This window comes from Helicoverpa armigera, chromosome 2 (assembly GCF_030705265.1).
Source record: "Helicoverpa armigera isolate CAAS_96S chromosome 2, ASM3070526v1, whole genome shotgun sequence".
Taxonomy (NCBI): domain Eukaryota; kingdom Metazoa; phylum Arthropoda; class Insecta; order Lepidoptera; family Noctuidae; genus Helicoverpa; species Helicoverpa armigera.
The window spans coordinates 14,197,402-14,223,237 of NC_087121.1; the positions used below are offsets into that span (position 1 = coordinate 14,197,402).

At 37.0% G+C, this 25,836-nt stretch overlaps 1 protein-coding gene across 1 annotated transcript in view; it reads right to left on the reverse strand.

Moving 5' to 3' along the window:
* The window catches only part of LOC135118768 (uncharacterized), a 71,549-nt gene extending 49,026 nt beyond the window's left edge, over positions 1-22,523 (reverse strand). Inside the window, exons 1-2 of the mRNA XM_064041622.1 lie at positions 22,124-22,523; positions 2,154-2,257 (exon numbers count right to left, since the gene is read on the reverse strand). Of these exons, the coding sequence (XP_063897692.1) occupies positions 2,154-2,257; positions 22,124-22,291 (272 nt within the window). The 5' untranslated portion in view covers positions 22,292-22,523. The remainder of the gene's footprint in view (positions 1-2,153; positions 2,258-22,123) is intronic.
* Positions 22,524-25,836: the final 3,313 nt, after the last annotated feature.

The following is a 25,836-nucleotide window of genomic DNA, read 5'->3' on the forward strand; positions in this document are numbered from 1 at the left end:
AATGAGCGGATATATTCTAAATAGACGTGTTTCAGTTACTAGGACAGAGGATCGTGTTTTACTGATCTCGTTATGGTTTTATACCTGTACTGTTTGGCTACATGGAAGCTTATGGAAGCACAGCCTCGATAAACATTATTATCAATTGATTAATACTTTGTTTTAACATCGAATTGGCTGCGAATATTTTATACCCCTTGTACTGGACACGGACATATAATATGTATGAACATTTCCACGTTATTGCAGTTGTTATTATCGCAATTTAATAGTAAAGCGCAACATGCAATGTTATCAATGTGGGACATTCAACGATCTTTATATCCTTTCTAAAGTCAATGTGAAAAAAATGCATTTGAATTTATTACACTTTAGAATCTAAACAGTGGTATGGTGAAAGCTTCAATCTTAAGTTTGGACATAGAAAAGTTATTACATGTATAATGTACATGCGGGTTAGGTACATGGAGTCAGTAGTTCCCTCAGGACGCGGATGTTACCACAAAGAATAGGTAAGTAGTGCATTATAATGCTTCCTACAATCGACAGGATCCAAACGAACCTGAGATAATGCGAACATTGAGAATACATTATTTTTATTTTGTTTTATTTAAACTCCATTCAGCTAATGGAGTGACCAGATTCAACTCGCTAGAGTAAAACCATGTCTATAATGAGTACAAAAAACCTTATATCCCGGGATACAGTAGACCCAATAAAAATTGAATTGTCTTGCTCTCTAGAGGGTTCCGGTGCATAATAAATTAACAATTAATTGATTAAACCTATAATGGAACGCCGGCTCATCTACTTTCGATATAATGAAGCAAACATGGCCAATACATCGAATTCATTTAAGTTATTTTTATTGAAACGTTTTCATTTATGTACTGCAGTCACTCACAAAATTAATACATCATAATGGATCAAACTAAATGTAAACATGAAAAAGTGTACCTTTTTCAGCACCCTGATGTTAATCTGAATAAATAACGATAGCTTTATCGTCATAAAAACCGTTCTAATAACCATTAAGTCAGATTGAGGAAAAAATATGTGACCTTTTATAGAGTAACCAAACATGACATTAGTGGTACACATTTAGTATAGGTACTAGTATCGATCGCTCTGTGTATGTAGATGAAATCTAGTCTAGTGCCCCTAGTGACATACATAATAATAAATTATTCAACAATCTGTATCGAAATATGAAGCGTTGAACTGTAGCTGTTTCAGCGCTGTAAATATATTTCGTTTGCATGGAATACGTCGATGTATTAATAAATATTTTAGCGGCTTTCGCTAGTTTTCGAGTATTCGGTAGCTTTACAGATTATGGTAATAAATTGCCGTCCCTCCACGAGCCATATGGCGACACGACGGTGATTAACGAAACTTAGATGATTATAACAGTTGGTAATTATGTCATCATAGTTTGTTGTTTAGGATACTAAAGCGGGTCTAATTACGGGTAAGTTCTAAGCAATATATAATTTTTCAAGAGTTGAAATAGGTATCTGATCACTATATGCCACAATTTATGTTATTTATTTTCATTGTATTAATCAGATAATTTACACAATAAAAAGGTTTGTATTATCTGTTTGACGAGTGTCCATTTAGAGATTATATTTGGAAGTGCGTACAAATGAATGTTCAATTTGTAAAATATTCATAAAACAGCTTAATTGAAATAGACAAAAATCCTATACCAGTTATTCCACTGACAAAAAATTTAATACGATTAGAACGGCCAGTTGCAATATTCCAGTAAAAAAGTTTTGAATGTTTTGCTTTTTTGAATTGATACATAAACGTTGAATGCTTCCAATGCATCATCCTAATTGCAAAAAAGTCAATCGGCTCATGAGTATATTTACGGAAGACATTACATTTTCATTCAATCAGGGACAAAGAGGTCGATGATTAAAATAGATTTTAAACAAATGGTGCTATTATGAATTACCCACTAATATTTAACTTAACTGTAATTTTAACACTGGCCATCTATCAATAAATTGTTATTCCAATTTTAAACTTGATAGTCGAATTAAAAGAACCCAATTCTGGGTCGACCGTCCGTGAACATCGTCTTCTCTAAATTGTATTCTATTTATAAATATTGTGTGCAATAATGGACAATAGTAACTCACCGGGTTCCGTCGACGGGTTGCCAGACGGCGTCAAGTGGGGCGTGCGCTGGTGGCGGTGTCTCTCCTTCTTCATTACTCCCAGGATTCGTCCGACCGTCCCAACCCTGGCAACAAAAACAAAAGAATGATGAATAAAAACAAAAGTTACGACCGTTTTCAATATTTTATCTATCTGTGGATTGAGATACAATTTTGACATTAGCCCCATAGATAGGGCTGCCATCTCTAATTCCGCCAAACCCGGGCATAGATTCAAAAAAACCCGGACATTTTGCGTAAATCGCATTTTTCCCCTTACCTGACCGAAAATAATATGTAAAAAAACAAGACCTCATTTTCATATTATTTTTTTAATTTCACACAATGGTCCGGGTTTTCTCCGGACACTTCTTCAAAACCCGCCCTGACGGCCCCCAGACGGGCTCCAAACGAGGACAAATCCGGGGAATCTCGGACGGATGGCAGCCCTACCCATAGAGCGGGCGGAGCTCCGGCGCGATCTCATGGTGGCCTGGAGGGAGCGACTGTCGCAACCCAGTGCAAGGCACGCCACCATCGTGGCGGTAAGTCCCCTCTTTGAGGAGTGGCTCGGGAGGAGTCACGGCGCCCTCACGTACCGCATGACGCAGGTCCTCACCGGACACGGTTGTTTCGGGAGGTACCTGCACCGCATCGGTCGTGAGGAGGCGCCCGGGTGTCACCATTGTGCGGACAGCCCCGAGGACACGGTGGACCACACAGTCCAGGTGTGCCCCGCATGGGAGGGGCACCGCCGGGTCCTCGTCGAGGCTTTGGGCGGCGGCGACCTCTCGCGTCCGGCCCTGGTTCAGGCCATGGTCCGGGGCGAGAGGGAATGGGATGCCGTCGCCTCCTTCTGCGAAGCGGTCATGCTCGAGAAGGAGGAGGCGGAACGCCAGAGAGTTCGCACCTCTCATCCCGGCCGCCGCGCTGGACCAGGTAGACACCATGGGCGCCGGGTGTCGCGAGATGACTCCCGGCCACCGTAGGCGTGGGTCTGTGGGCGGTGAGTTCGGGTGGCTCATCGTCCCTCTGTCTTTCTAGACGACAGACCCGTGTCGACAGCGCGTTGTTCCACGCGCTCAAAGAGACGTCAGCAACCCCAGCGGGCCCAGCAGGGCCAAGGCCTGCCGGGGCTGCGGGTTGTTCGAAAGAGATACCGCGGCCCTGGTACATAGAAGGCCTATGACGGAACACGACGATTTTAGTCAGTAAGAGTCTGACACTCCCTCACCGCTGCTAACCCACAGCGGGAGGGATTAATCATTTGATGATTTTACGTCGCTAAAAAAAAAAAAAAAAAAATAAGCCCTACCCATAGATGTATCTAATGTCAAATTCGTACCTATCTGTAAGTATGCAAACAACACAGAATATTGGGAACGGTGCCACTTATACTTCATTTAACAACTCAATAAATATTCAGTCGACAACCATAGTGAATAAACGAACTTATCTACACGGGAAGCTCATTGGCCTGTGCAAACCATTCTAAATTGCAATTCACATTAAAATGCGTTACGTTGATAAGTGCAGCAATGTAATTGTAATCTAAGGTTATTTGTAATTTCCGAAACATGTTTTATAGCAATTACTTCGAATTTGATGTAAAAACTCAATTATAATTATTTTACAGTAACCGAAACTGGGTTTTTCCTTGGTTCTTTCTTAGATTTAAATCAATACCGTCATCGTTTAAAAATACTTAATGGTTTTTCCCACCAATACGTGCCAGCAAAAGACAGAATAATTTCCACCAGGATTACCACTTTGGGATTCTACCGAAACCTCCTGCTGAAAGTTTCGCAGAGAAAAGTATAAAGTACATAAATTAACGTTCGAGAGCACGAACAACAAAAAGCATTTGTTTTAAACTTCCTTCGTGCCTACATGCTTATACATATACCTAGTTGTATCAGGTACAGAACGCCCATATATTCCGTTAGCAGCGTCATAAATATACGAACTACAAAGGCAGTTCAGACGATCCTGACTTAGAACTGGAAGAAGACACTACCATTAGCCCACTAGTCGTAAAACCTTAGAAATACAGGTCTATACTTTAAGCTTGTACACAGCCTCTGTTCTCAAATTGTTCTGTAATCTCGTTGAATTAAGCAGAGCACAATAAGCTCGAGGTATTTACATAATGCTAATTATTATTGTAGATATAGTTCTGTGATATTATTAAGTAGGTATCAGAGTCTGTGACAAAAGTGATTATAGTTGTGTAAAAGCTACTGGGATTAAAACAGTTTTATAAAGTTTTATCTAACTACCTATGTATACATATTTTGTCTTGCTTTTTATCACAAGAGATGCGTCAATTATGAAAACGTCTGCTTTATTGCACTAACGGCATACAACTCCATAGCTAGTACCTGGTAATGATTCACAATGAATAGTGTACATTGATCTCTAAGCCTGTCTTGTACCATTTCTCTATTCGAAATCTCGAAAACCTTGTTTAAAAAAAAAGTTGTTTTATTGCATATTAAAAAACGAAACGTGAACTGATTTGCATGCAACAGCGAGAATGATAAAGTTAAAGCGTTCACATGAATCGTAAGGATTAAATCTTGCGGTACGGGATATACATTTTTCATTGCAATTTATGTTGTTTGTTAAGCCTTATTAGCATTATTTATACAAACGCTTGGAACACCTAAATATAATGATAACAAAAAAGGCAAGTCAACATACAGAACGATATTATGGAAAAAATCCTCTACGAAAACATGTGAAACTGACATCATTAAAATACATTTTATGCGCACAATCTGAAACATCAATAGAATGTTTCCTACATAAATTGATGTAAACAAAGTCACTGACTGACGGCTCTAATAAGCCGGCAATTTAATATTCGACATCGAATATTCATAACAGTATGTGAGTGACACATAAAACCTCTATGATCAAAACTAATCGAGCTTCTTCGTAATAACCCCGATATTTTGTAAAGCTTTATAGATATACATACTACGTAGGTAGGGCTGCCATCTCGAATTTCACCAAACCCGGACAAACATTAAAAAAGCCCGGACATTTGGCGTAAATCGCATTTTTTCCCCGAACTAGTACGATTTTTTAAAACAAAATAATACCTAATTTGTAATCCATTTACTATTAACATATATTTAAATTTAATGAGGTGTTTCCTTAGGTACATGAAAAGTATCCGGTTTTCCCTGGACACTTCTTGAAACCCCGCCCGGACAGCCCCCGGACGGCCTCCAAACGAGGACAAATCCGGGGAAACCCGGACGGATGGCAGCCCTATACGTAGGTAACCACAGTAACAACATTATCAAAGGTAATCGCGGGTGAATGACTGTGTGGGCAAATTACTGTCCCCACGTCGTCCCCTACATGTTCACTAATAATTATGATACGAGCTACATAAATAGCGTAATTAACTAATCAATATATAGCTCGGCTTGAAGTGAAACGAATGTGAGCATTACTAAGGGATTGTTCACACCAAACGTATTGTCCGCCGCTGACTGTGAGTATACTCACTGTCTGCCCCAGTGTGAACGTCGAATCAATCTGCAGTACGCGTACTCACCGAGCCGACAATAGGCTATAGCGTACTATGCGCTACATGTGGGAACAAAAGAATAGGCTCTTGTAGGTTCACACTAGATGCGTACGCTGAGCGGCTGACTATTCTACACATAAAAGGGCTCAGTACTTGAAGTTGCTCGTAGTATTTTATAAACGATAAAACTAGAGGAATTATTTTTTTTCAAATCAGACGTTTTACTGATATTTCAATTAAATGATGCGCATTCAGATAGTTGCCATTTGCGAAGCTCTAGAGGAAGACGAAAATAATAAAAAGAAGAGATTGTGGGTACATCCCTTAAATTTGAAGAGATGTTTTCTTGGTCAATTTCATACTTTATATTTCGAATATAGACTTTATCCAAATAAGTTCAAGAAATATTTTCGTATGACAGTAAAACATTCGATGAGTTACTATCTTTAATACGTTTAAGTTTATATAAAAGGGACACTAATTATCGACGTGCTGTACCGAGGCGCGGCTGAGCGTACGCGGCGGAGCGGCGCTATTCGGCAACTGCGTCCGCGTAGCCACTCCGCGTCCGCCGTGCATAGTCGCGTAGTAAAATAATCGGCCACTGAGAGTCAGCTACAACAGACGACGTAACAGCGTATACTCGGTTCGGTGTGAACGACAATTTCAATATATATGGAAAAGCAATAAACTGCGTAACGCGCGCTCACAGTCAGCGGCCGACAATACGTTTGGTCTGAACGATGCCTAACTGAAAGTAATGTTTATGGGGAATGAGATTTCACTAATTGAACGTTTAATTTGGATTTCAAGGTGTGCGTCAATACATTTTGTTTAAACACACCTTCTCATTTATATATTAAAAAATGCTAAACAGAAGATGCCTGCCGGGGCTGCGGAATTGTGCGAAAGAGCTGCCGCGGCCCTGGTGCGTAAAGGACTTAAGAAGGAACATGGTGGATATTAGACAGTAAGAGTCTGACACTCACACTGCACCCACAGCGGGAGGGGTCTTATGATGATTTCCCATTCTTATTAAGGAAAGCATCATGGAAACTTTGAGAACTTATATTTTTTCCACTTCAAGAATGAGAAGCATAATAACTAAAACACTTAAAACTATTATATTTGAGCCTTCCATAACCGTGTGTGAAGTTTAATGGCGCAGCACACAAACACAATTTACCCCATATTTACAAACTGCGACCGTGCTATAATATGCAAATGGAGTATTGCTTATGCATGTTGTATGCCTAACTACTCTCGTAAATTATTAATCAATTGCACTTAATTGATGGCCTTCAGGATAAATAAATGTTATTACTACAGCCCTATTTGTTGACCGAAAAGAAAATATTGATGGTTTCAATAATGCAGGCACCTTCGTTCCAGTGCACTTTTCAACCACTCATAGAGGTACTTATATACCTATTTTATATTTTCTTTTACTGCAGCCGCACTATACAATTAAGGTGAGAGCGAGTACCAAATTAACGTATCTCGTGAGCAAACCACACTTATCATCATAAGCCATAATCCTACTAAGTTTGAATACTAACATTTCTGTAAACACCAACTAAATATAGCTACATACATGAATATCTTTATCCGGTTATCGCATTGCATACACGCAAGCGCTAGCCAGCGTCCAAGCATTCTACGTAATAAAAACCCGAGTGTAGTTTCATCCCTTTTGATAGAAAGGTTGGGCGCCAAGAATTTTTATTCGTCCCTGAAGCTTATTGGGCATGACGTGGGCATCCCAACGGTTTTTTTCACCCTACTTACCAGCCCAGCTTACGTATGATATCCAAATTTTATGTTATGCCTAACCCTACTCGCGATTTTCGTTCATAAACATTTCAATTTTAAGTCTTCGTGGCTTAGAAGGAACAATATAGGTGCTTGAATTAAGTAGATGGTTATGATAAGTCCTATAAAAAAAATATATAAACGAAAAAACTCACAGGTTCATGAAAATATAAGTAGATTTCAACCAACCATACGTCCTCTCACACATTTTAAAAGGTTTGAGAATCATTTGTAAAATAAATAATAATTATCCAATAACTTTAAATGCAAAACTAAAGCACATTCGATAAACCTAACATTAACTGAACAACAATTTCTAATTTTAAGCTATGACTCACGTGCTTCATAAAATATGTAAACTAACCTCACAAAGGAAATGTAAACACAATAAAATAATTAAAAAACCTTTCTAAAGTAATTATCAGATAAATGCCGATAAACATAGTTAAATGCCATCAAAAGCATGCATACATTGGACACTGCATTGTCTCACGTGGAATGCAGTTATAACAGTGCAATAAAAATATATCAAAGAACATAAAACTCACCTACAATATGATCATGTTTTTTATCTGCACATATTGTTCAAACTATTATATATTTTGAAAAAAAAATTATGCCGGCGGATCCATTCATTTTTTAAAAAAATACAAAAGAAAATTTATTTTGATGTTTACTTTAATATCATGCCCAGTCGCATGATTTATTCTTAAACAACAAACCTTAACAAACGTCATTGGTCATGCCTCTAGTTTGATTTCATATTGAAGTAATAAAAACTACGCCTATGTAGATTTTTATCAAAGGACATGGTTATGGTCAATTCAATGAAATTTATTCATAGCTAACCGAAAAAGAATGCATACCAAAGGAATATATATGCACATTGCAGCATAGGTATGCAGTTGATTTTAATCTTCAAAATTCGATCAAGACATTGCGAGCGGCTCATTGACCGGAGCATTTCAAATAATCACATTTTCACAGATATGTGTTAATGAAAACTCACGTGCTAGACCTACGTAAATATAAACGAAATACAAAATCATGACATCAGTTCATTCATTGCTTTGTATAGTCATCATACATTTTTATTTGATAAAATATTCATCAGCTTAATGTGAATAGCTACAATGTACCAAATGCATGTATAATCAAAATGCAATTGAAACATAAACAATTAACTTTTTCAATAACGATAAGGTCATTCTAGGCACCTGTTTCATTAATAAAAGCGTAAACATTTCGTACCAGAGAAAGAATTAGTTCCACGGCTTGTCAGCGCATGATAATAACACTTCTTACACCTGAGGTCATTCTATCATTCTAGGTGCCCGTTCTATTAATTAACGGCATAAATATTTGTACAACTGGAAGAATTAGTCACGTCTGGCAGTCATTGCATAGTAAATAGCAAATATCATCAAAGAGTAGATAATTGTCTTGCGAAGAGTATCTTTTACTTTTCACGAAATGGAATAGCTCGGAGCTGGCCTTTGGCCAATTAATTGGTTCTGCATCTTTGTTTAACAAGTTTAAACATTTTCTATGCATATAAATACTTAACAAAGAAGTTCATCTATAAAATTGTGAAACTAAATAGCCCTTCCTTGTAAACTAGTACTGTTCTAAAACTTCACTTCTGCAGCGTCGTTGACATACATTCATCTCCGCCGTAAAAGCGTCTCAGCCATTTAAACCGGCTCCGAAATAGACTGCACTACTGTTCTGAAAAGTTTTTATTCGTGTGTTAATTCTCTATTCTGTTTTCGTCAAAGGGTTTCGTATAAAAGGGTGCCAGCCTGGTCTTAGCTATGAAAGCTATGAATATGAAACTCTCTATTTATGCCGCTATTTTAAATTAAAATATTAAGGTAGGTAAGTACCTGGTTTCGCAAATTCAAATAATAGTTTGCGTTGTGTTTGCAAATGTGATGTTTGTATAGGTAAATTGAACACCTGTATCATTATAATTTTTATGTGTTATGTAGAAAAACAATTATGTTATTTATTTATTACGTTTTATATCAGACATCTCCTTCATGGCAATTAACGTAGGTTAAACCTGCAAATAATATTAAATTTTACTTCAGATGTAGGTGCATAAAAATATGAGTACCTAAGAATCAGTTGTTACTAAAAATGTATATTCACATGAATTATTTTTTGTATGTATAACTCCAATTCGTTAAATTGGCCCTTTGGGTTCCCATTTGTATGATAAATACAATCCTTTTGGACTCAACTTTTTATTATGGCGACATATTTTACCCGGAAGAATTTCATTAGCGTCCCTGCAAGATGTTGCTGAGGCCCAGATGAAAGATGCTGGCAGCTTTGTTATCACTTTTTATATTAAGTATGCAAAAGTAGTAACACCATTATAAGAATTCTCTCAGAAAAATGGCCGTCTCAAAAGATGAACGATTTATTAATATCAAAGGACTTTTTAAACCCTTGTCAAGGGAAATTGATAAATCTAGTTAACAAAGCGACGGGACGGACAAGATCGTTAAAGGATCGAGGTTGTCTATAGATACGTGTCTATGGTCATCTTACTTTTTTCAGATTATGTAAATCTGAATGTTTTGGTGAAATTGAAAATTTCTGATATTTTCGCTCTAATACCACTCTTCTTTTTACACTTATGGTTTTTTTTTTTAATTCCTGGTAAGACTAATTGTTTCAAGCGTAGCCGCCAAATACGTTTGAGCACTCACAGATCGTCCCAACAACCGAAGCCACTTTAAACTTTTGAACAATCAGCTAGACGTAGTTACTTCGGTAGTTAGCTAAACAAAAGTTTTCTCTTCAATCGCCACTACCTTGAAGCTGGGTCTTTGCTCACTCTATCTTTTCTCCCTCGAGTAACGTGACACCTCTTGCCCACCTTAACGTCATTAGCAAAGTTGGATGTAGAAGTCTGTTGTTTATTCAGTAACCAACGTAAAGTTCCATAGGTTAGAGCAGGACAAACGACACTTTTATTTACTTCGCCTTACATTCGGTTGCATGCGATCCCTCAGAGAATTTACCTCTCAAGGTATGGCTGAAAATTATTCATGCTCTTCCCCTACATTACGTACCTGTCTCACGGGGATAACTTAAGGGCTAAAAAGATGCCGCAAAGCAATTTTTGCTGGAAGCAGAACAGGCTATGCAATAAACAATTTCTTGGAAACTAGGCTGGAAACTAGAGAGTGCCGGCAAATAATAAATAGGAAAAATAAATTAGTTCCGAAGCTCGTTACCTCAGCCCGATGAACCCGCTAGAACAAGTTAGGTAGGACATATTTAAAATTGATTGCACTCAAGATTGTTGTTTTACGAGCGAGCTTAGTGCGCCTTACCTTACTAATAAAATTAATGAACGAGCAAGCTCCCGACCGCCACGCGGATGGAAACTCGAGCTCTAGGAATTTCATCAAGGGAAATATACTTTATTTTTGGGCAAGATCTCGATTTTGTTTAGTTTTTATAAACTTTTTGAAAATGTGTACTCAGTATACACATTGTAAGTTATTAAAGAAATAATATATTTAACGAAATATTAGTCCTACCTCAGTGATAGTTTATATTTATTTTTCAGAGAAAAGCAATAAAAAAAAAATCGGTAAAAAAACTTTTAAGTCAAACGGTTTTATCTTATGTGCACTGAAAACTAGAAAATAAAAAAATAGTTACTTACCTGTCAACCTACGTAGGTGGTCTTGGTCATCCTTACTAATATTATAAATCGGAAAGTGAGTTTGTTTGTTTGTTTGTTTGTTTGTTCCGCTTTCACGCCGTAACTACTGAACCGATTGCTTTGAAATTTTGCAGACGTAAAGTTAGAAGTCCGGATTAAATAATAGGGTACTTTTTATCCCGAAAAAAAAAGATATTCCCGAGGGAAAACAAAAATATTGTTTGCTTGATGGATGGATTGTAGATGGCGCTGTGTGTCGTTTAAAACAAGGTAATATATTGCAAACGAATATAAACATGTTTTAGAAGCTAAATGATACGATAATGAATCCCCGAAAATGAGTTCCGGTGATGCTCATGCGTAATCTCGATGCCCCTAGACTGTGTAATGGTACCAGGCTGCGTGTCACTCAGCTTGGGCGGAACATTATTACCTACAGCCACTATTTTAACTGGCGCAGCAAAGGGTGAAAGTGTACTCATTCCTCGAATTCCGATTATTCCAACAGACCTCCCATTTCAATTTAAGAGACTACAATTTCCTATAAGGGTTTCATTTGCAATGACCATTAATAAAGCACAAGGCCAAACTCTAAGGGTTGCTGGAGTACACTTAGAAAAACATTGTTTTTCGCATGGTCAGCTCTATGTAGCGTGTTCCCGGGTTTCCAGTGCCCAAAATCTGCATGTTTTTGCTCCACAAGGGAAAACGTATAATATAGTGTACCATTCAGTTTTGGTTTAACAACTAATCGTATCCAGCGTTACATCGCGCTTCTTAGATTTTTCCGTGGGAATGAGAAGTTTTCTTATAGTTGTGATTTATACCGCAATATAACCGAATTCCTCGCGGGCGAAGCCGCGGGCGGAAAGCTAGTATTAGACTAAAATAAAAACGTGGGGCCCATTAACTGTTGCTGTAGTACTTTCTTATAGAGGTATAATAGGTGTGGATTGCATCGACTTACTATAATCGTAACTGGAGATTTTGACAATCAATAATCAGCCGTAGCGGCTTCACCAGCGAACGCCGAAAGTATAAAGATATGCTTTGCCATAGGTAGGATTTCAGAGGGGCCCCACGTTTTTATTTTAGTCTAATATGACCAAGACCACCTACGTAGGTTGACAGGTAAGTAACTATTTTTTTATTTTCTAGTTTTCAGTGCACATAAGATAAAAAAGTTTGACTTAAAAGTTTTTTTACCGATTTTTTATTTTCTAGTTTTTAGTATTTAATGAAAATGCCTACCGAATATTCCTCATTCTATCTAATTCATTTAGTGCATCATTATTACACGGTTTCTTACCTGATAATTTATTACAATCTAATTTTAAAAAAAGTCCATTTTTTTAACGACACCAAAAATCATTAAGTGACCCCTCCCTGGGTCAGCAGCGGTAAGGGAGTGCCAGACTCTTACTGACTAAAAATAGTTATGTTTCGTCGTAGGCCTTTTATGTACCAGGGCCACGGTAACTCTTTCGAACAATCCCGCAGCCCAGGCAGGCTTTGGCCCTGTTGGGCCCTGCTGGGGTTGCTGACAGTATTCTACTTGTGAAGCCCTTTCATTTGATACCCATATTGAGGGGTTGTGGAAAATATGTAATCCGCCATTTTGTGCCGGCGGCCATTAGATTTACAATGTTATTGATATTACTATATTGTATTGTTATCGAAATAAAAGGTGTATACAAAATTTCAGATTAATCGGTTGACAGGAAGAGGGTGTTTGAATTACTAAATTGGACCCAAGAATAAAACAAACGGGATGAGCTAAATAAAACCATTTAAAAATTGTTATCAGCCATTTGGTAGCGGCGGCCATCTTAGATTTCAATTTTGCATAGTAAATTGTATTCTACTTGTTGAGACCTTTCATTTGATACCCATGTTGATGAGATTGATAAAACCTAAGTTATCCGCCATTTTGAAGAGGCCGCCATCTTGGATTTGAATTTTATATAGTACATTGTATTCTACTAGTTGAGCACTTTCATTTGATACCCACATTGACGGGATTGATAAAACCTACGTTATCCGCCATTTTGTACCGGCGGCCATCTTGGATTTGCAATGTTATTGATATTACTATATTGTATTGTCATCGGAAATAAAGGTGTTACCAAATTTCAGATCAATCTGACAACAGGAAGGCACTGAAATTTCAATTTCTAAATTTGACCCAAGAATGAATAAATAATAAATAAAACAAACGGGGTGAGCTAAATAAAACCGTTTAAAAATTACACATTAGATTTAGGAACTTTACTTCTAACAGGCAGTAATTAAAATCAAATGGATATATCTGTACATAAAACTAATGAGGTAACTACTGCGTATTCCCATTTAGTGAGCCGTAAGGATGGCAATTACGAAATGATACCCATGCCTGTAACTCAACCGCCTCATTCCGTCTTACGACCCTCTCGGGAGAGGATGGGGTCACCTGGTTGACCGACACCCGAGTCTTTCGGTCAACCACATTTAAAGACTGTTGCTATCGATTTTTCCAATTCACTGACTTAATAATAGTGAGTAGATTAGAGACAGATTGACAAAAGCATGATAAGTATACAGCCTTCAAGTTTAACCTAAATCATCGCGTTTTTTATACCAACTCCCACATTTGAAAAGCCGAAAATATAGTAAAAGAAAATAATACATTTGAACGCTTTAAAAACATTTTAAAGGTTTCATTCGTGTTTTATCTCTTATTATGATAAGATTTAACATTATAACTTTTCTCTTTATAGCCTAGTTGATTTTATGTAAATTTTATGACTTTGAAGTCACTCCTATTGTTTTTTGGTGGAGCCCAAACATTTAACTAAAGTTGAATAGTAAAGAAAACTTTTAGTTTGATAACCAATCAAGAACCGTTTCAACTGTTTATTCAGTCTCGAAAAGTTTGTGTGGAGTGGATGCAGAAGGCAGGCGGAGGAACAACCGCGCAAATGTAATAACTGAACTTGTTACGGAAATTATATTAGTAGCTTCTGTCTTCGATTTTTCTGTCATAACTTTATCGACTACACTACTACACGAATAATACTTCTCTTACACCACATTTAACTGGGCACAGATCGCCGGATTCCCCAATTAAAGCTAAAACTAACTCTAACTCGATCTCTCTGTATAAGTAATAGGTACTGAACAGTGAACCGATTAAGGTACACACTACACAGATAGTTTAACGCCTGAGAAAGAACATAAGCATACTTTTGTCAGAAAATATTTCCCTAAGGACATGGGTGAAAACGCGGGGAACGCGGAGAAATAATTCAAAAACAATAGAGCATCGAATACGGTTAGGTACTGCAATAAAAATAATCATTCAATTTACTTGTGTCAGTGGTTTCATGCATGCCTGAACGCATATATGCTATTAAAATATACACCGTTGTTGATATAGCTAAGCAACATTATCGTAAAAAGTGGTTCCATGTTTTATTGAGTATTAGGTTTGTTTTTAATCTCATAAAACACTAGAATGCAAGACGTATATTCTTGTACATTTCGGAACGATGAAAAGGATCATATTAATTAATTTGAGAGTTAGTAGTTAATTTGAAGCAAGAGTTACATAGAACGTGGAACTTTTAGGATATTAAGAAGTTTGATACTACCAAACCAGTAGGTATTAATGGAGACTTTCGTATGCAGCTCACAATAACTTTGCTGAATTTATTAAATAAACAAGACTTAAATCATAGTATTCCTGTATTACAGTTAGTAAATAAATAGTTAATTATATGAACAGTTTCCGAAGGATTAAATGCAAAACCACTCAACTGGCACACTTTTCTTTCGAATCCTCCCATTCCCTCATTTGAATATTTCCGTCCAATTTCTATGGGAATCCGAAAAACTCAGTGAGTAGGTACCTAGTTTCGGTTTGCCACAAAAACGAAACCGAATACGGAACGCATTTCGTGCTAGTTTCATGTTTTAGTTCCCGAGCAAAAACACGAAAAAACCTAACTACGAATAAAGTTCGTGGAAATGGATATTTAAGTCTCACGAACGGATTTTTGTTATTTTATAAAATTGTGCAAGCGTACATAATATAAGTTGGTGGTACATGATATGATAGGAAATGAAGTTGGTCGCATATAACTAATGAAGGGATGCAGTGTGATGTTATCGTTCAGATTGTCCTTATTTACTAAAGAAATAATTGAAATGCAATGTTTGAATCGACAAACAGAATTTATATTTATTAATTTTAGATTGTTGCTTATAGCTAGCTACTTATACATTTTTTTAAACTGTGGGTGGAGCGTGAGGTAGTGTCAGACACTTAATGACTAAAATCTACCACGGTCCTTCAGGGGCGCTTAATGAATCAGGTTACACTTTCGATAAATCCCGCAGCCCAAAGGCTTCCTTAATTAAATCATTGTTTTCCATAAGCATTTTATTTTTGCTATGCTGTCCCACTGCTGGGCAAAGGTAAATAATGATTATAAAAACCTACTGATATTCATTTTAGAGATAAACTCACAAAATTTCCAATGATACAGTTAACAAGCATTTTCCTTCCTTGGAATATTGTAAGCATTAAAAACGGAAAACGGAAACTGTTAATTTAAATTGTGATAACAATGCCACATAGGTACGTACTAACAAGCTACTTAATTGCCACAAACGTATGTACCTACTTAGATGTTTTTTTTTTTATCACAGGCTGCGTATCTGCAGACTGACGCACAATTAATTTAAAATAAATTCCTTAGATTTACCAATGTCGTAAAGTGATGACAAGAAAATCTAAATAATCAATTCGAAAACCACTTTTCTGTACTTACGTAGTTTCTCATATTGTAATAGATATATGCACTTGGAAACGAGTATTCGAATGTTATGCCATATGTAGCTTTTGATTGCAAGCACGTCGCATGACATAGCTAAGTTTATAATTGTACAGTTCTGATTGCGTGGTCAATATAATCTGAAAGCTAACTTAATAGGCAATCTCGAACACATAAGTACATAGGTACTGAAACTGTAAACAATAATTACCTTATTATTGCATTTGAAAAGTCTACTGTAACAAGGTGAGCTCCGTATTGACTAATAACGTCATAGACAAACAGTATTCCAGTGATTAGGTACTCATTTTGGTGAACCTAAATCCAAAGAGATTAGATTTGATACAAATGCTTCCCTGATTGATGAAGATGCCAGTAGTTAAACTGTTCGATTCAGTTTAGAGAATAATTTTGGAAAACATTGCTCGATACTACTCCCTCACTCATGTACCCAATGCTCGATTTTTATCGCAGCAAGTTTCCCTCACTGATGCAATTCACAAAGCAACGTTACATTACAGGTGAATGCGCAGTGAGGGAGTACCTTTCCGGTCAATAGTCAAGTCCCATCATAAAGAATGCGAAAGCAGTAAGGGACGCCAGTACAAATATCATTATACAAACACTTTGAACCGTACTGAAAAACCCAAAAATTCACGTATCTGTAGATTCCTGTACTATTATCGACAAATACGATTGTTTGCTTTCCTAGCGTTGCATATTTACAACAACCGATAAGTGTAGCACCGCCTTTATAGGAACAAATATTTGGTACCTATGCTTTGTTTCACGGCGTTCAGGTTTGTTTCTCGTATTCTGGAACGATACTCAACGTGGATTTTGAATTGAAAATCTTATCGATCGGGCTCAAATGCACGGGTTTATGGCGATGTTTTTGGTTGGCTTTTTCCCGAAAAACTGCACCGTTACATAGCATACCAATCGTGAAATATAGGTAGGTATGCACAGATAAAACTTAATTCTCTACTCTGCAATAAACAATATGAATACGAATTCTCTTTCCCCTCTAATTCAAATCAACCCACAACCCACAAACAATTTTGAGATTTGACGAAAGTTGTTAATGCTTTTTGGTAATATAATCTTACATCAATCCAATATTTTAACCATACCTACTATCATGTTGATCATGATTGTTGTCTCTGGTCACCCTTTAGGGCACTAAACAACAGAAAAGTGCATAACAAAAAGCTCAGCAAGCGCTTGTTATCTGACCCTACCCCACGAAGTAAAGTGGAACATAAATCCACTGAACTCACCGACCTACACCATATTGTTCCCAGTAAGTAATAGCCCAACTAATTACTGTCATCCATGTTACATTAACAAGTTAATTAGTTTACTTAAGTTTTGTTTACGTATAGCTCTCGTAATATGAAACCTGTCGAATGATGAGAGCAAAAATATTGAGCGATACGGTGATACACGCATGTTTATCTAATCTTACCCCAATTTTGTGGATAGATGAATAAATATGTTTTTCGTGTATGATGGGGAATCCTTTCCCTTACGCATCAATACTTACCTCGAATTACTGAAAAGTGGTCAACCTTCGGAATGCTAAAAATATTAGTTATTGATTTACAAACATCGTATTTAAACTTAATAAGGTATTTAAATTACTACGTAAAACAGTAGGTAGGTACATAAAAGACTATGAAAAATATTTATTATGAAAACTTTCTAATCGATTAAGATCAATTTTGAACACAAAAGACTGCTTTCTGTTCGCTTTTAAGTCGTTTAGTAAAATATTATAATCTTATTAAAATTCAATGAGGCAAAGTTATTCTATGTAAAAAAGTTTTATCTAAGCGGATTTCAGTCGAACGATTAAAATCGTGAACGCTTATACCCCCTCTTAATTTAGTTTCTTAATATTTTATTGATCTAAAATCAATTTATGTAAATACACACCTTACTCTTTGAATCCATGTTGAGTCTGGTCAATAAGTATAACTACATTTCTAAGACGTCAACTTATTGCGCTTTACAATTTTTTTACATAAAACATCTATCAAAATAATCTAGATACAGACTGATTTTATTTTCAGTATGTGCTTGAGTCTAGATCAAGACTCAATATTTACTGAAAAAAAAGCAACCATTACGGTACTGGTAGGTATTGGTACGGCGATAATATCTTTTAAACTTCAAACAATACCAATTCACCAATTAACAAAACAATTATTTAATTGTAATTTCCAGAGTAAACACAATGATAAAGTTGACTTCGTTGAACAACTGTGCCGCCACCGAAGAGATATCAATTTCAACGCTGTGTAACTGATATTGCAACCGCTTGCAATATTCATTTAATGCAGAGCTGGTTGCCTTGCACTCTGAACTGGGTAGCAATAATATAAAGGGTTTTATTATTTACTGTTTATCATTTTTTGGGTGTAGGTTAAATAATTTAAATTATGAAATACGAATAATTTCGAGGACACGTCACTTTGAGTTCAATGAAAATAACTAACCTGAACAGTAACAAAAAGTAATTGTCATAATGTCAGCTATGTATGTAAATACAGTAACTACTGAAAGTGACCCTTAACTGGGCTTAGCCCTAAACTCAATTATAATGTCAAACAATAGGCAACAGTAGATCATTGATTATCAATTTCTAACACAAAAGAGATACCTCAAACCAAAATGCTAACATATTTCACAATTTCAAATACCTGTCGGTAGAACGGTCGGAACCTGCCTGGAATACCGTAAGTGATTGTAACTTGTATGTAAATACACAACGCAATTTATCAGGCCCAAATTGCATTTGCCGTTACGTCGAAATTGGAGCGTACCGGACGCGGACATTGAAAATTCGATCAACGTAGGAAATTCACTTAGCGTCCTCCCTACGCACTATACACCCTAACTGGTCTGAGCCTGGCAACAGGTGCTCAACAAACTAACATATAATACGAGCCAATTATCTGTACAACTTCCCATACAATCATGAAAGGAATAATGACAAAATGAAAGGGGAACTCGGACATACAATTGCTAGCTGATTATATTATCCGACAATAGGACATGTTCTTAATACATGGTCATCATCCAATCGAAACCTCATAACATGATTAAGGCATCATACTGTTCAAGGCAATATGATTATCTCAAATGTACCGTCAGACCTACTTATTCATTTATACGATTCCGCTAAAATGCTTTTATTCCCTAGAGACACAGCAAAGATCCTTAATCTAATGGAAGTCAGTCGCAAATACTTAATGCTTAATGTAGTCTCTTGTAGCCAGCAATTTGATAATAAACGATGCTCTCTGAAAGCGTTTATTGTCTTAATCTTAATATTGTCATTAAATTATTCATCGGGGTGTCGCTAATGGCAAACTTCGGACTTACCATTCGGGGTAAAAGGACACGAACTTGAGACATCGTAAAGTTTAAGATAAGTAAAATTACATCATTTATCCATTGATTGTCATTTAATGAACCATTATTTGTTTCCGAAAATGTTATGATTCCCGGCTGTAACTGCGACGTCGGTATTAAAAAAGTTTTATTTCCTCTTTTTAATCTTCTTCTCTAGAAATTTTAAAAATAGGATTGACGGAGGCCTACTTTTAAAAATAGAAGGCAATAGACTGATATAATGACGATGATGATGATGATGACGGTAATTGAACGTTTCTAAGAAACTTCTAAAGAATTTTCTGAAACAGAATCTCAACATGGAGAGGTAAGTAAACGAAGATACACACTATCAGCACGAAGCTTTAAATAAACAAGAGGTACACTAAAAACATTATTTTAAACCATCTTAATGTATTCCACTTACTAATGAGTACAGATAGAAGTAGCTGAACTTTTGTTTCGCACGCTGTTGTTTCAACGAAACTAACGCGAAACTTGAATGGAAAAAGCTTTTTGTAAAAAAAACAAGGCTGGAAACACATTAACCTGAGTAATCTGGAGCAGTTTTGTAAAAAAGCTACGTGTTACGTGTCTAGTAACTTTCTAGCTTTTCTGCAACATTAAGAAGTTTTTATTTAGAAAATAATATTTTACGAATCCCTACAGCACGTATACAGCTTCTTATTAAATATACTTTCGAGGTCTATTTTGTAAGTTATTGCAAAACTGAAGTAGTAATGCGAAAAAGCGAACTGAACACAAGAATTGACTTATTTTGACCGTTTAGCCATCTTAGACTGTGTGAACTTAGAAACAGATTATCTTATTTATCAGAAAAGACTCAAAGAGACAAAAAATATAAGTCACTAACTTCCTGAGTGCGGATTGCTCAACTTAGTCCAAGATGTAATTAGCCTTTGTCACAGATGAAGTAGCTTTTAAGTCTTTATTAAGATACACTCTTATTTGCCAATTCATTCTATTAGATCGTTCGTATTGCAGATATCAATTATTATTTTTCTTTTATTTTATTCTCTAATTTAATTATCTGTGGGATTTTTTGCGTATGTAAAATAACCACTCAGATTACGCAGCGCCCAAATAGTATGATTAGAATAAAAATATTACAAAATGTGAATTGTTATCTGGTTCTAATCAGTTTTAATGATTCTTCTATTTTTGGAATCCGCTGTTCAATTTATTTTTAGACCAGCGCCATTCCAAACAGTCACATTTTAAAATAATAATTCTGTGGCCTAGTTTCCTCCTTGCTTGATATATTGTTTCGTTAACAAAGAGGCGTTATGTTCCATACATTATTACATGCACGATTTAACCAATCCGATAAGTAGGTAGATTTATACGTTATTCAATTAATACAATTTAATTAAGTACCAGTTGCGCGATAAACTAAGTTCACCAACTGACAAATTTTGTGTTTTTAGAAATTGGGAATGATGATTGTCTCGTTCAGACTTATCCATGAACCATATACTTATTTAAATTCGAGGGAGTCGATCTCCGCCAAGGTTATGCTCGCAAAAACCAGTTCTTCGGTCAAAAACCTGCATTTCAAGAGTAGGGTCAGCCGGCTTCTCCCTTAAGTCAACATAATTAGTGCAATAATAGTTGTAAACTTATATATAACAAAAAGTATTATTCACAGGAGCATCGTGAGCATCAATGTGTCCCCTTTTATCTCTTTGACGGAAATCGAATCGAAATCTAAATTTTATGGAGCCATTTATTGAACTCTAGCTACTTATTAATTTTTTACACTACAATAATTCAGATATCATACGGGATATTCTTCTATTACCTGCCTTGGTAGCAGTCAGATACTAGTTGTGCCATCAGTTATCCTCAAAGCAAATCCGAAATACTCAGAAACATGCAGAATTCAGGTCACCCATTAAACAAATATTATGTCCCCTGCCAACAAAACTCAGGTAACTAATCATTCCAACAAATTCTGCAAAAACCTGTTGAGTTGTTAATATATTCTCCGATTAAAACACGGTCATAGGCCAGCTCCAAATTCTAGTCCCGGTAAATATAACGCTGTCAGTTCTTTAAGTCCATTTGGACCGTTTGGACGTAAATATTTGTTTGACTCTCAATCAAAACAAAGCTTACGTAAGGAATGTGTTATCAAACAAAGCTCGAGTCTTACGGTGTTCACAGTGCCACTAATAAATAGACTTTAATAGACCATTAATAAGCTTCTCCATTCATAAGACCGGGTTCGCATTCAAACAATGTTCCCCTCGAGCAAATGAATGTTGACCTCATAATGTTAATCTCTCCAGTAAACGCCATCTTAACTGGTTTTATATTTTGTCTTCTTATTTAATTATTACATACTCTAAAACATTGATTCAAAAATATGCTATTCTGTTGCATTTCCAGTTATTATTAACACCTATGTCATAATATTCTTTGACTCATTAGCACATTTCAAAAAAATTCTCTTCTCATGGTTCCCAAAAAACCGTTTTATGTTAGAAACATAACAGTTTTGGCTTACTACATCATTCTCATTTTCAGCAGTGACGGTGGGCATGTATATTTTTTTGTCAAAAAGTCATGTCTCTTTTCCATGTTTTGACTTCTTTTGTACCTATACTAAAATATTGAACAGAACACTATTAACTATAGGAATCTAAGAAGATAAATAAACAGGGTTCCTGACCTGCAGATGTTCGCTACGCGATCTTGCGGAACCAGGCTCATTGGGCCGTTCCAGCGGCAGCAGTTCAGTGAGGATTATGACACCAAACACCGCAAAGAACATGATGAAGATGAAGAAACTGATATTGGCGCGCTCTTTGGCGCGGGAAGGCGCCGCGCGCCACTTCATCGCGTCGACACTGCACTCGCATGAGCACTGGGAGAACAGTGGCCGCTAACGCGCGCGCCACACGACTGAGTCACCAGGGCTGTAGCGCCATACCGCCGCGCGCTCCGCTACCGCGTGCCGCGTCAAAACACAACACGACGCCTTCCCACACTAACCTAACACGCAATGGTGGATTGACAGGACTTCTCGCAAACGGGTTGCAAGCTCCCGAAGAGCTTTCTTTACCCTTGACCCCCCCAACCCAATATTATCAGTTATCCGAACTAACACATTTTTATACAACGCCTACACTTTAGTCCAAAGGAAAGCAAAAATAGGAAACATGAAACTGAAAGCTTTCATAAGACTGAACACTGTGAACCGTGACTTTAAAATGGATAGACGTCAAAAATTTAACTGACGTTACTATGCGAAATCGAGAAGATGCAACCTTTGGGGTTAGACATTTTATACAGTATTGAAATAATGTTTTCCACCACGAAAGCGACTGTAGCGGTGAAATAGCAACCCAAATTGGTAGGTATCAGTTACGCATGCGCGCCCCCGCCCTTCGTTCAATGACTTGACGCTCAATGTAGAGTCTAGCTATACAAGAAGATTGTATTAGGCCTATCAGCTGTCGAATGCACCCTCACATCAGGCGCGATGCGTGGAGGAATTTCCGGAACACAAACTGACAACATGGTATCGGAAAACAATTTTCTTTCTGATGGGGAAAATATTCAAATTTAACAAAACATTCCGTAGTTTCCATATGAATGATTCAGGCCAATTCTTTGTTGAAATCATTTTCTATTTCAGGAACAGGTAAATAATTTTTTGGAGGAAAGAACTTAAGAACATTCTACATACAGAACCAAAATAACAATTAGGTAGCATAGCGTAGCGGGAGGCTATGATAGGCTTCTACTAAGTCCTGTTTATTATTTATATTGGCGGCGGCGTCTTCGCACGCACAATGAAATAATTTATTAAGAAAGTCCTTCGATCTGTCTGTACTCTTCGACTTTTCTTTTTTTTTGTACATACTGAACTCAGCACATGTTCATCTCACTGACCTTAACTTGACATAAAAGAAAAACATTCTGTTAAAAAAGGGAACAGTACCTACCTAATATGCCGTACATACATACATATAGCAATAGGTGAACCTTTATGAGGTACCTATATGAAAAAAATAGCGGAATACGCTTCAATCGTAATGGAGTCGTGATTGGATCGCAGTCGAATATGAATCGTATGTCGCTTAAGTAAAATTAGGAGAATCGGGCCCCTTTATGCATATTTTTGTTACAATTTAACTTTTAACGATTCTGATATAAAAAAATAGCACTCACTTTTCCCATTTACAAAGTCGTGGTGGCCTAGTGGTTAAAGAACCAACCTCTCAAATGTGAGTGCTCGGGTTCGATTCCAGGTCAGGCAAGTACCAACGCAATTTTTCTAAGTATTTCTTAGACACCAATGACTGTGTTTCGGATGGCACGTTAAACTATAGGTCCCGGCTGTCATTGAACATCCTTGGCAGTCGTTATGGGTAGTCAGAAGCCAGTAAGTCTGACACCAGTCTAACCAAGGAGTATTGGGTTGCCCGGGTAACTGGGTTGAGGAGGTCAGATAGAGCTGTCGCTGGTTGTAAAACACTGTTACTCAGCTACATCCAGTTGGACTGGAAGCCGACCCCAACATAGTTGGTAAAAAAAGGGTTATTATTGTATTACTTATTTAATGTTGCATATTTTGACACTTAGGCGTCGTCCTAATTGGCAGCGATCGCGCGATGGCGCGATGCGTTTTTCATCTAAGACGTCGTCCTAATTGACAGCGATTGTACGATGACACGATGCGTTCTCGTCGTTCGATGAGTTCAAACATACAGATTTCATCAGAGTGTCCTATTTGAACCTCGGAACCTCGCAAGTGAGATCGTGAGATGAAAAACGCATCGCGCCATCGCGCGATCGCTGCCAATTAGGACGACGCCTTAGCCTATGTTATTCGGAGATAGCTTAGCTTCCCAAAAGTGAAAGATTTTTTAAATCGGTTCAGTAGTTTCGACGCCTTACGGCACAAGGATGCAAACAAACCCAAAAAAAATAGTTCCTCTTTATTATATACTAGCGACCCGCTCCGGCTTCGCTCGGGATAACAGTATTTACCCACCATTTAATGTATGTTACTATACATAAAAACCTTCCTCTTTAATCACTCTATCTATTAAAAAAAGGGAAATTATAAGTCTAGCCACAAAATTATTTATTGGACACATGATTAAACTTCTAATTTTATAACTAAGCAACGAGCAAATGACATAGTCTCTAATAAACTAATTCGTCTTTTTTACAACGCCAACTACTAGAAAGCTTCAATAAAAGATCATCAATTATTGTAACTTGTCCTTCTTATTTATACATTGTCATCTAATTTACTAACTCGGCCTCATTTTTTTTTTGATGGTAGAATTTAATTTGGATTCATTTTAATTAGCATATTGCCATTTATAACCTTCAATTAAAATCATTGTATAAAAAATTTAAGTTAATGACGAAAATGAATCGCTGCAAAACCGACTCCACGTACCTAGTCTTGTCTGCCCTACCCCTAGAGTGTAATTCAAAACCGCGTAGGCGCGGAGGGGCGAGGCGGCCTGCGAGCTGAGGCGCAGGTACAGATAGCGCGCGAGTTGAATGCAGTCGGGGTCTGAGGTAAAGAGCCCCCCGCCACCCGCACGCCCCACCTCACGCGCCTGCAGTGTAGTACTGTGCCATCCTTGTCAACTATCATACCGCATTCCTAAGCTCTGCATTCAACTCGCGCGCTATCTGTAGTTATAAGGCTCGCCGCCGCGGCTGAGGCAAAGCCGAAGCCGAAGCTGCGGTGGTGAGCGTGAAAACCATCTGCGACGATAAGCTCGCATGGGACCGCCGGAGCCACGCAGCGCCGGAGCCGTGACAGAAGCCATGCTTGCTGAATGTTGCATACTTACTTCCATACTGGGTCAATTAATATGGGATGTGTTATATTTTAAACAAAAAACTCAGTACGAGTTAAAAAATTAGAAGCTAAATAAATATTCTGATGTAACCTAATAATATTTAAGAAGTTTACTGTTAGAATGCATGCTACAAATTTAGATGCAAAAAAATAACCATCATGCTGAGTTGTATTTAGAGTGGAAGATAGCAAGTGGCTAAGATAGTATTATTAAGATGCTCGACACTTTATTAATTGTGGCTGACTTAGTAATTTAAAAGGCAACATACTTTTTTGGGGGCGAATAATGATATTAAAAAGAAGCCTGTTTAAAGAGCACCCTTAAAAAACCGTATTAAAATCGGTTACGTAGTTTTGAAGATTTAAGCGTACAAAGGGATATAGGAACAGAAAAAGCGACTTTGTTTTATACTATGTAGTGAAGTATAGAATAAAACATTACCTACAAAAAGATACCTGAATGAATTTAACTTCGTGTTCTGTTGTGTTTATTGTTGCTGACCTTAGGAACAACATTTTGGATTTCAGTAATTTAATATTATTATAAATAT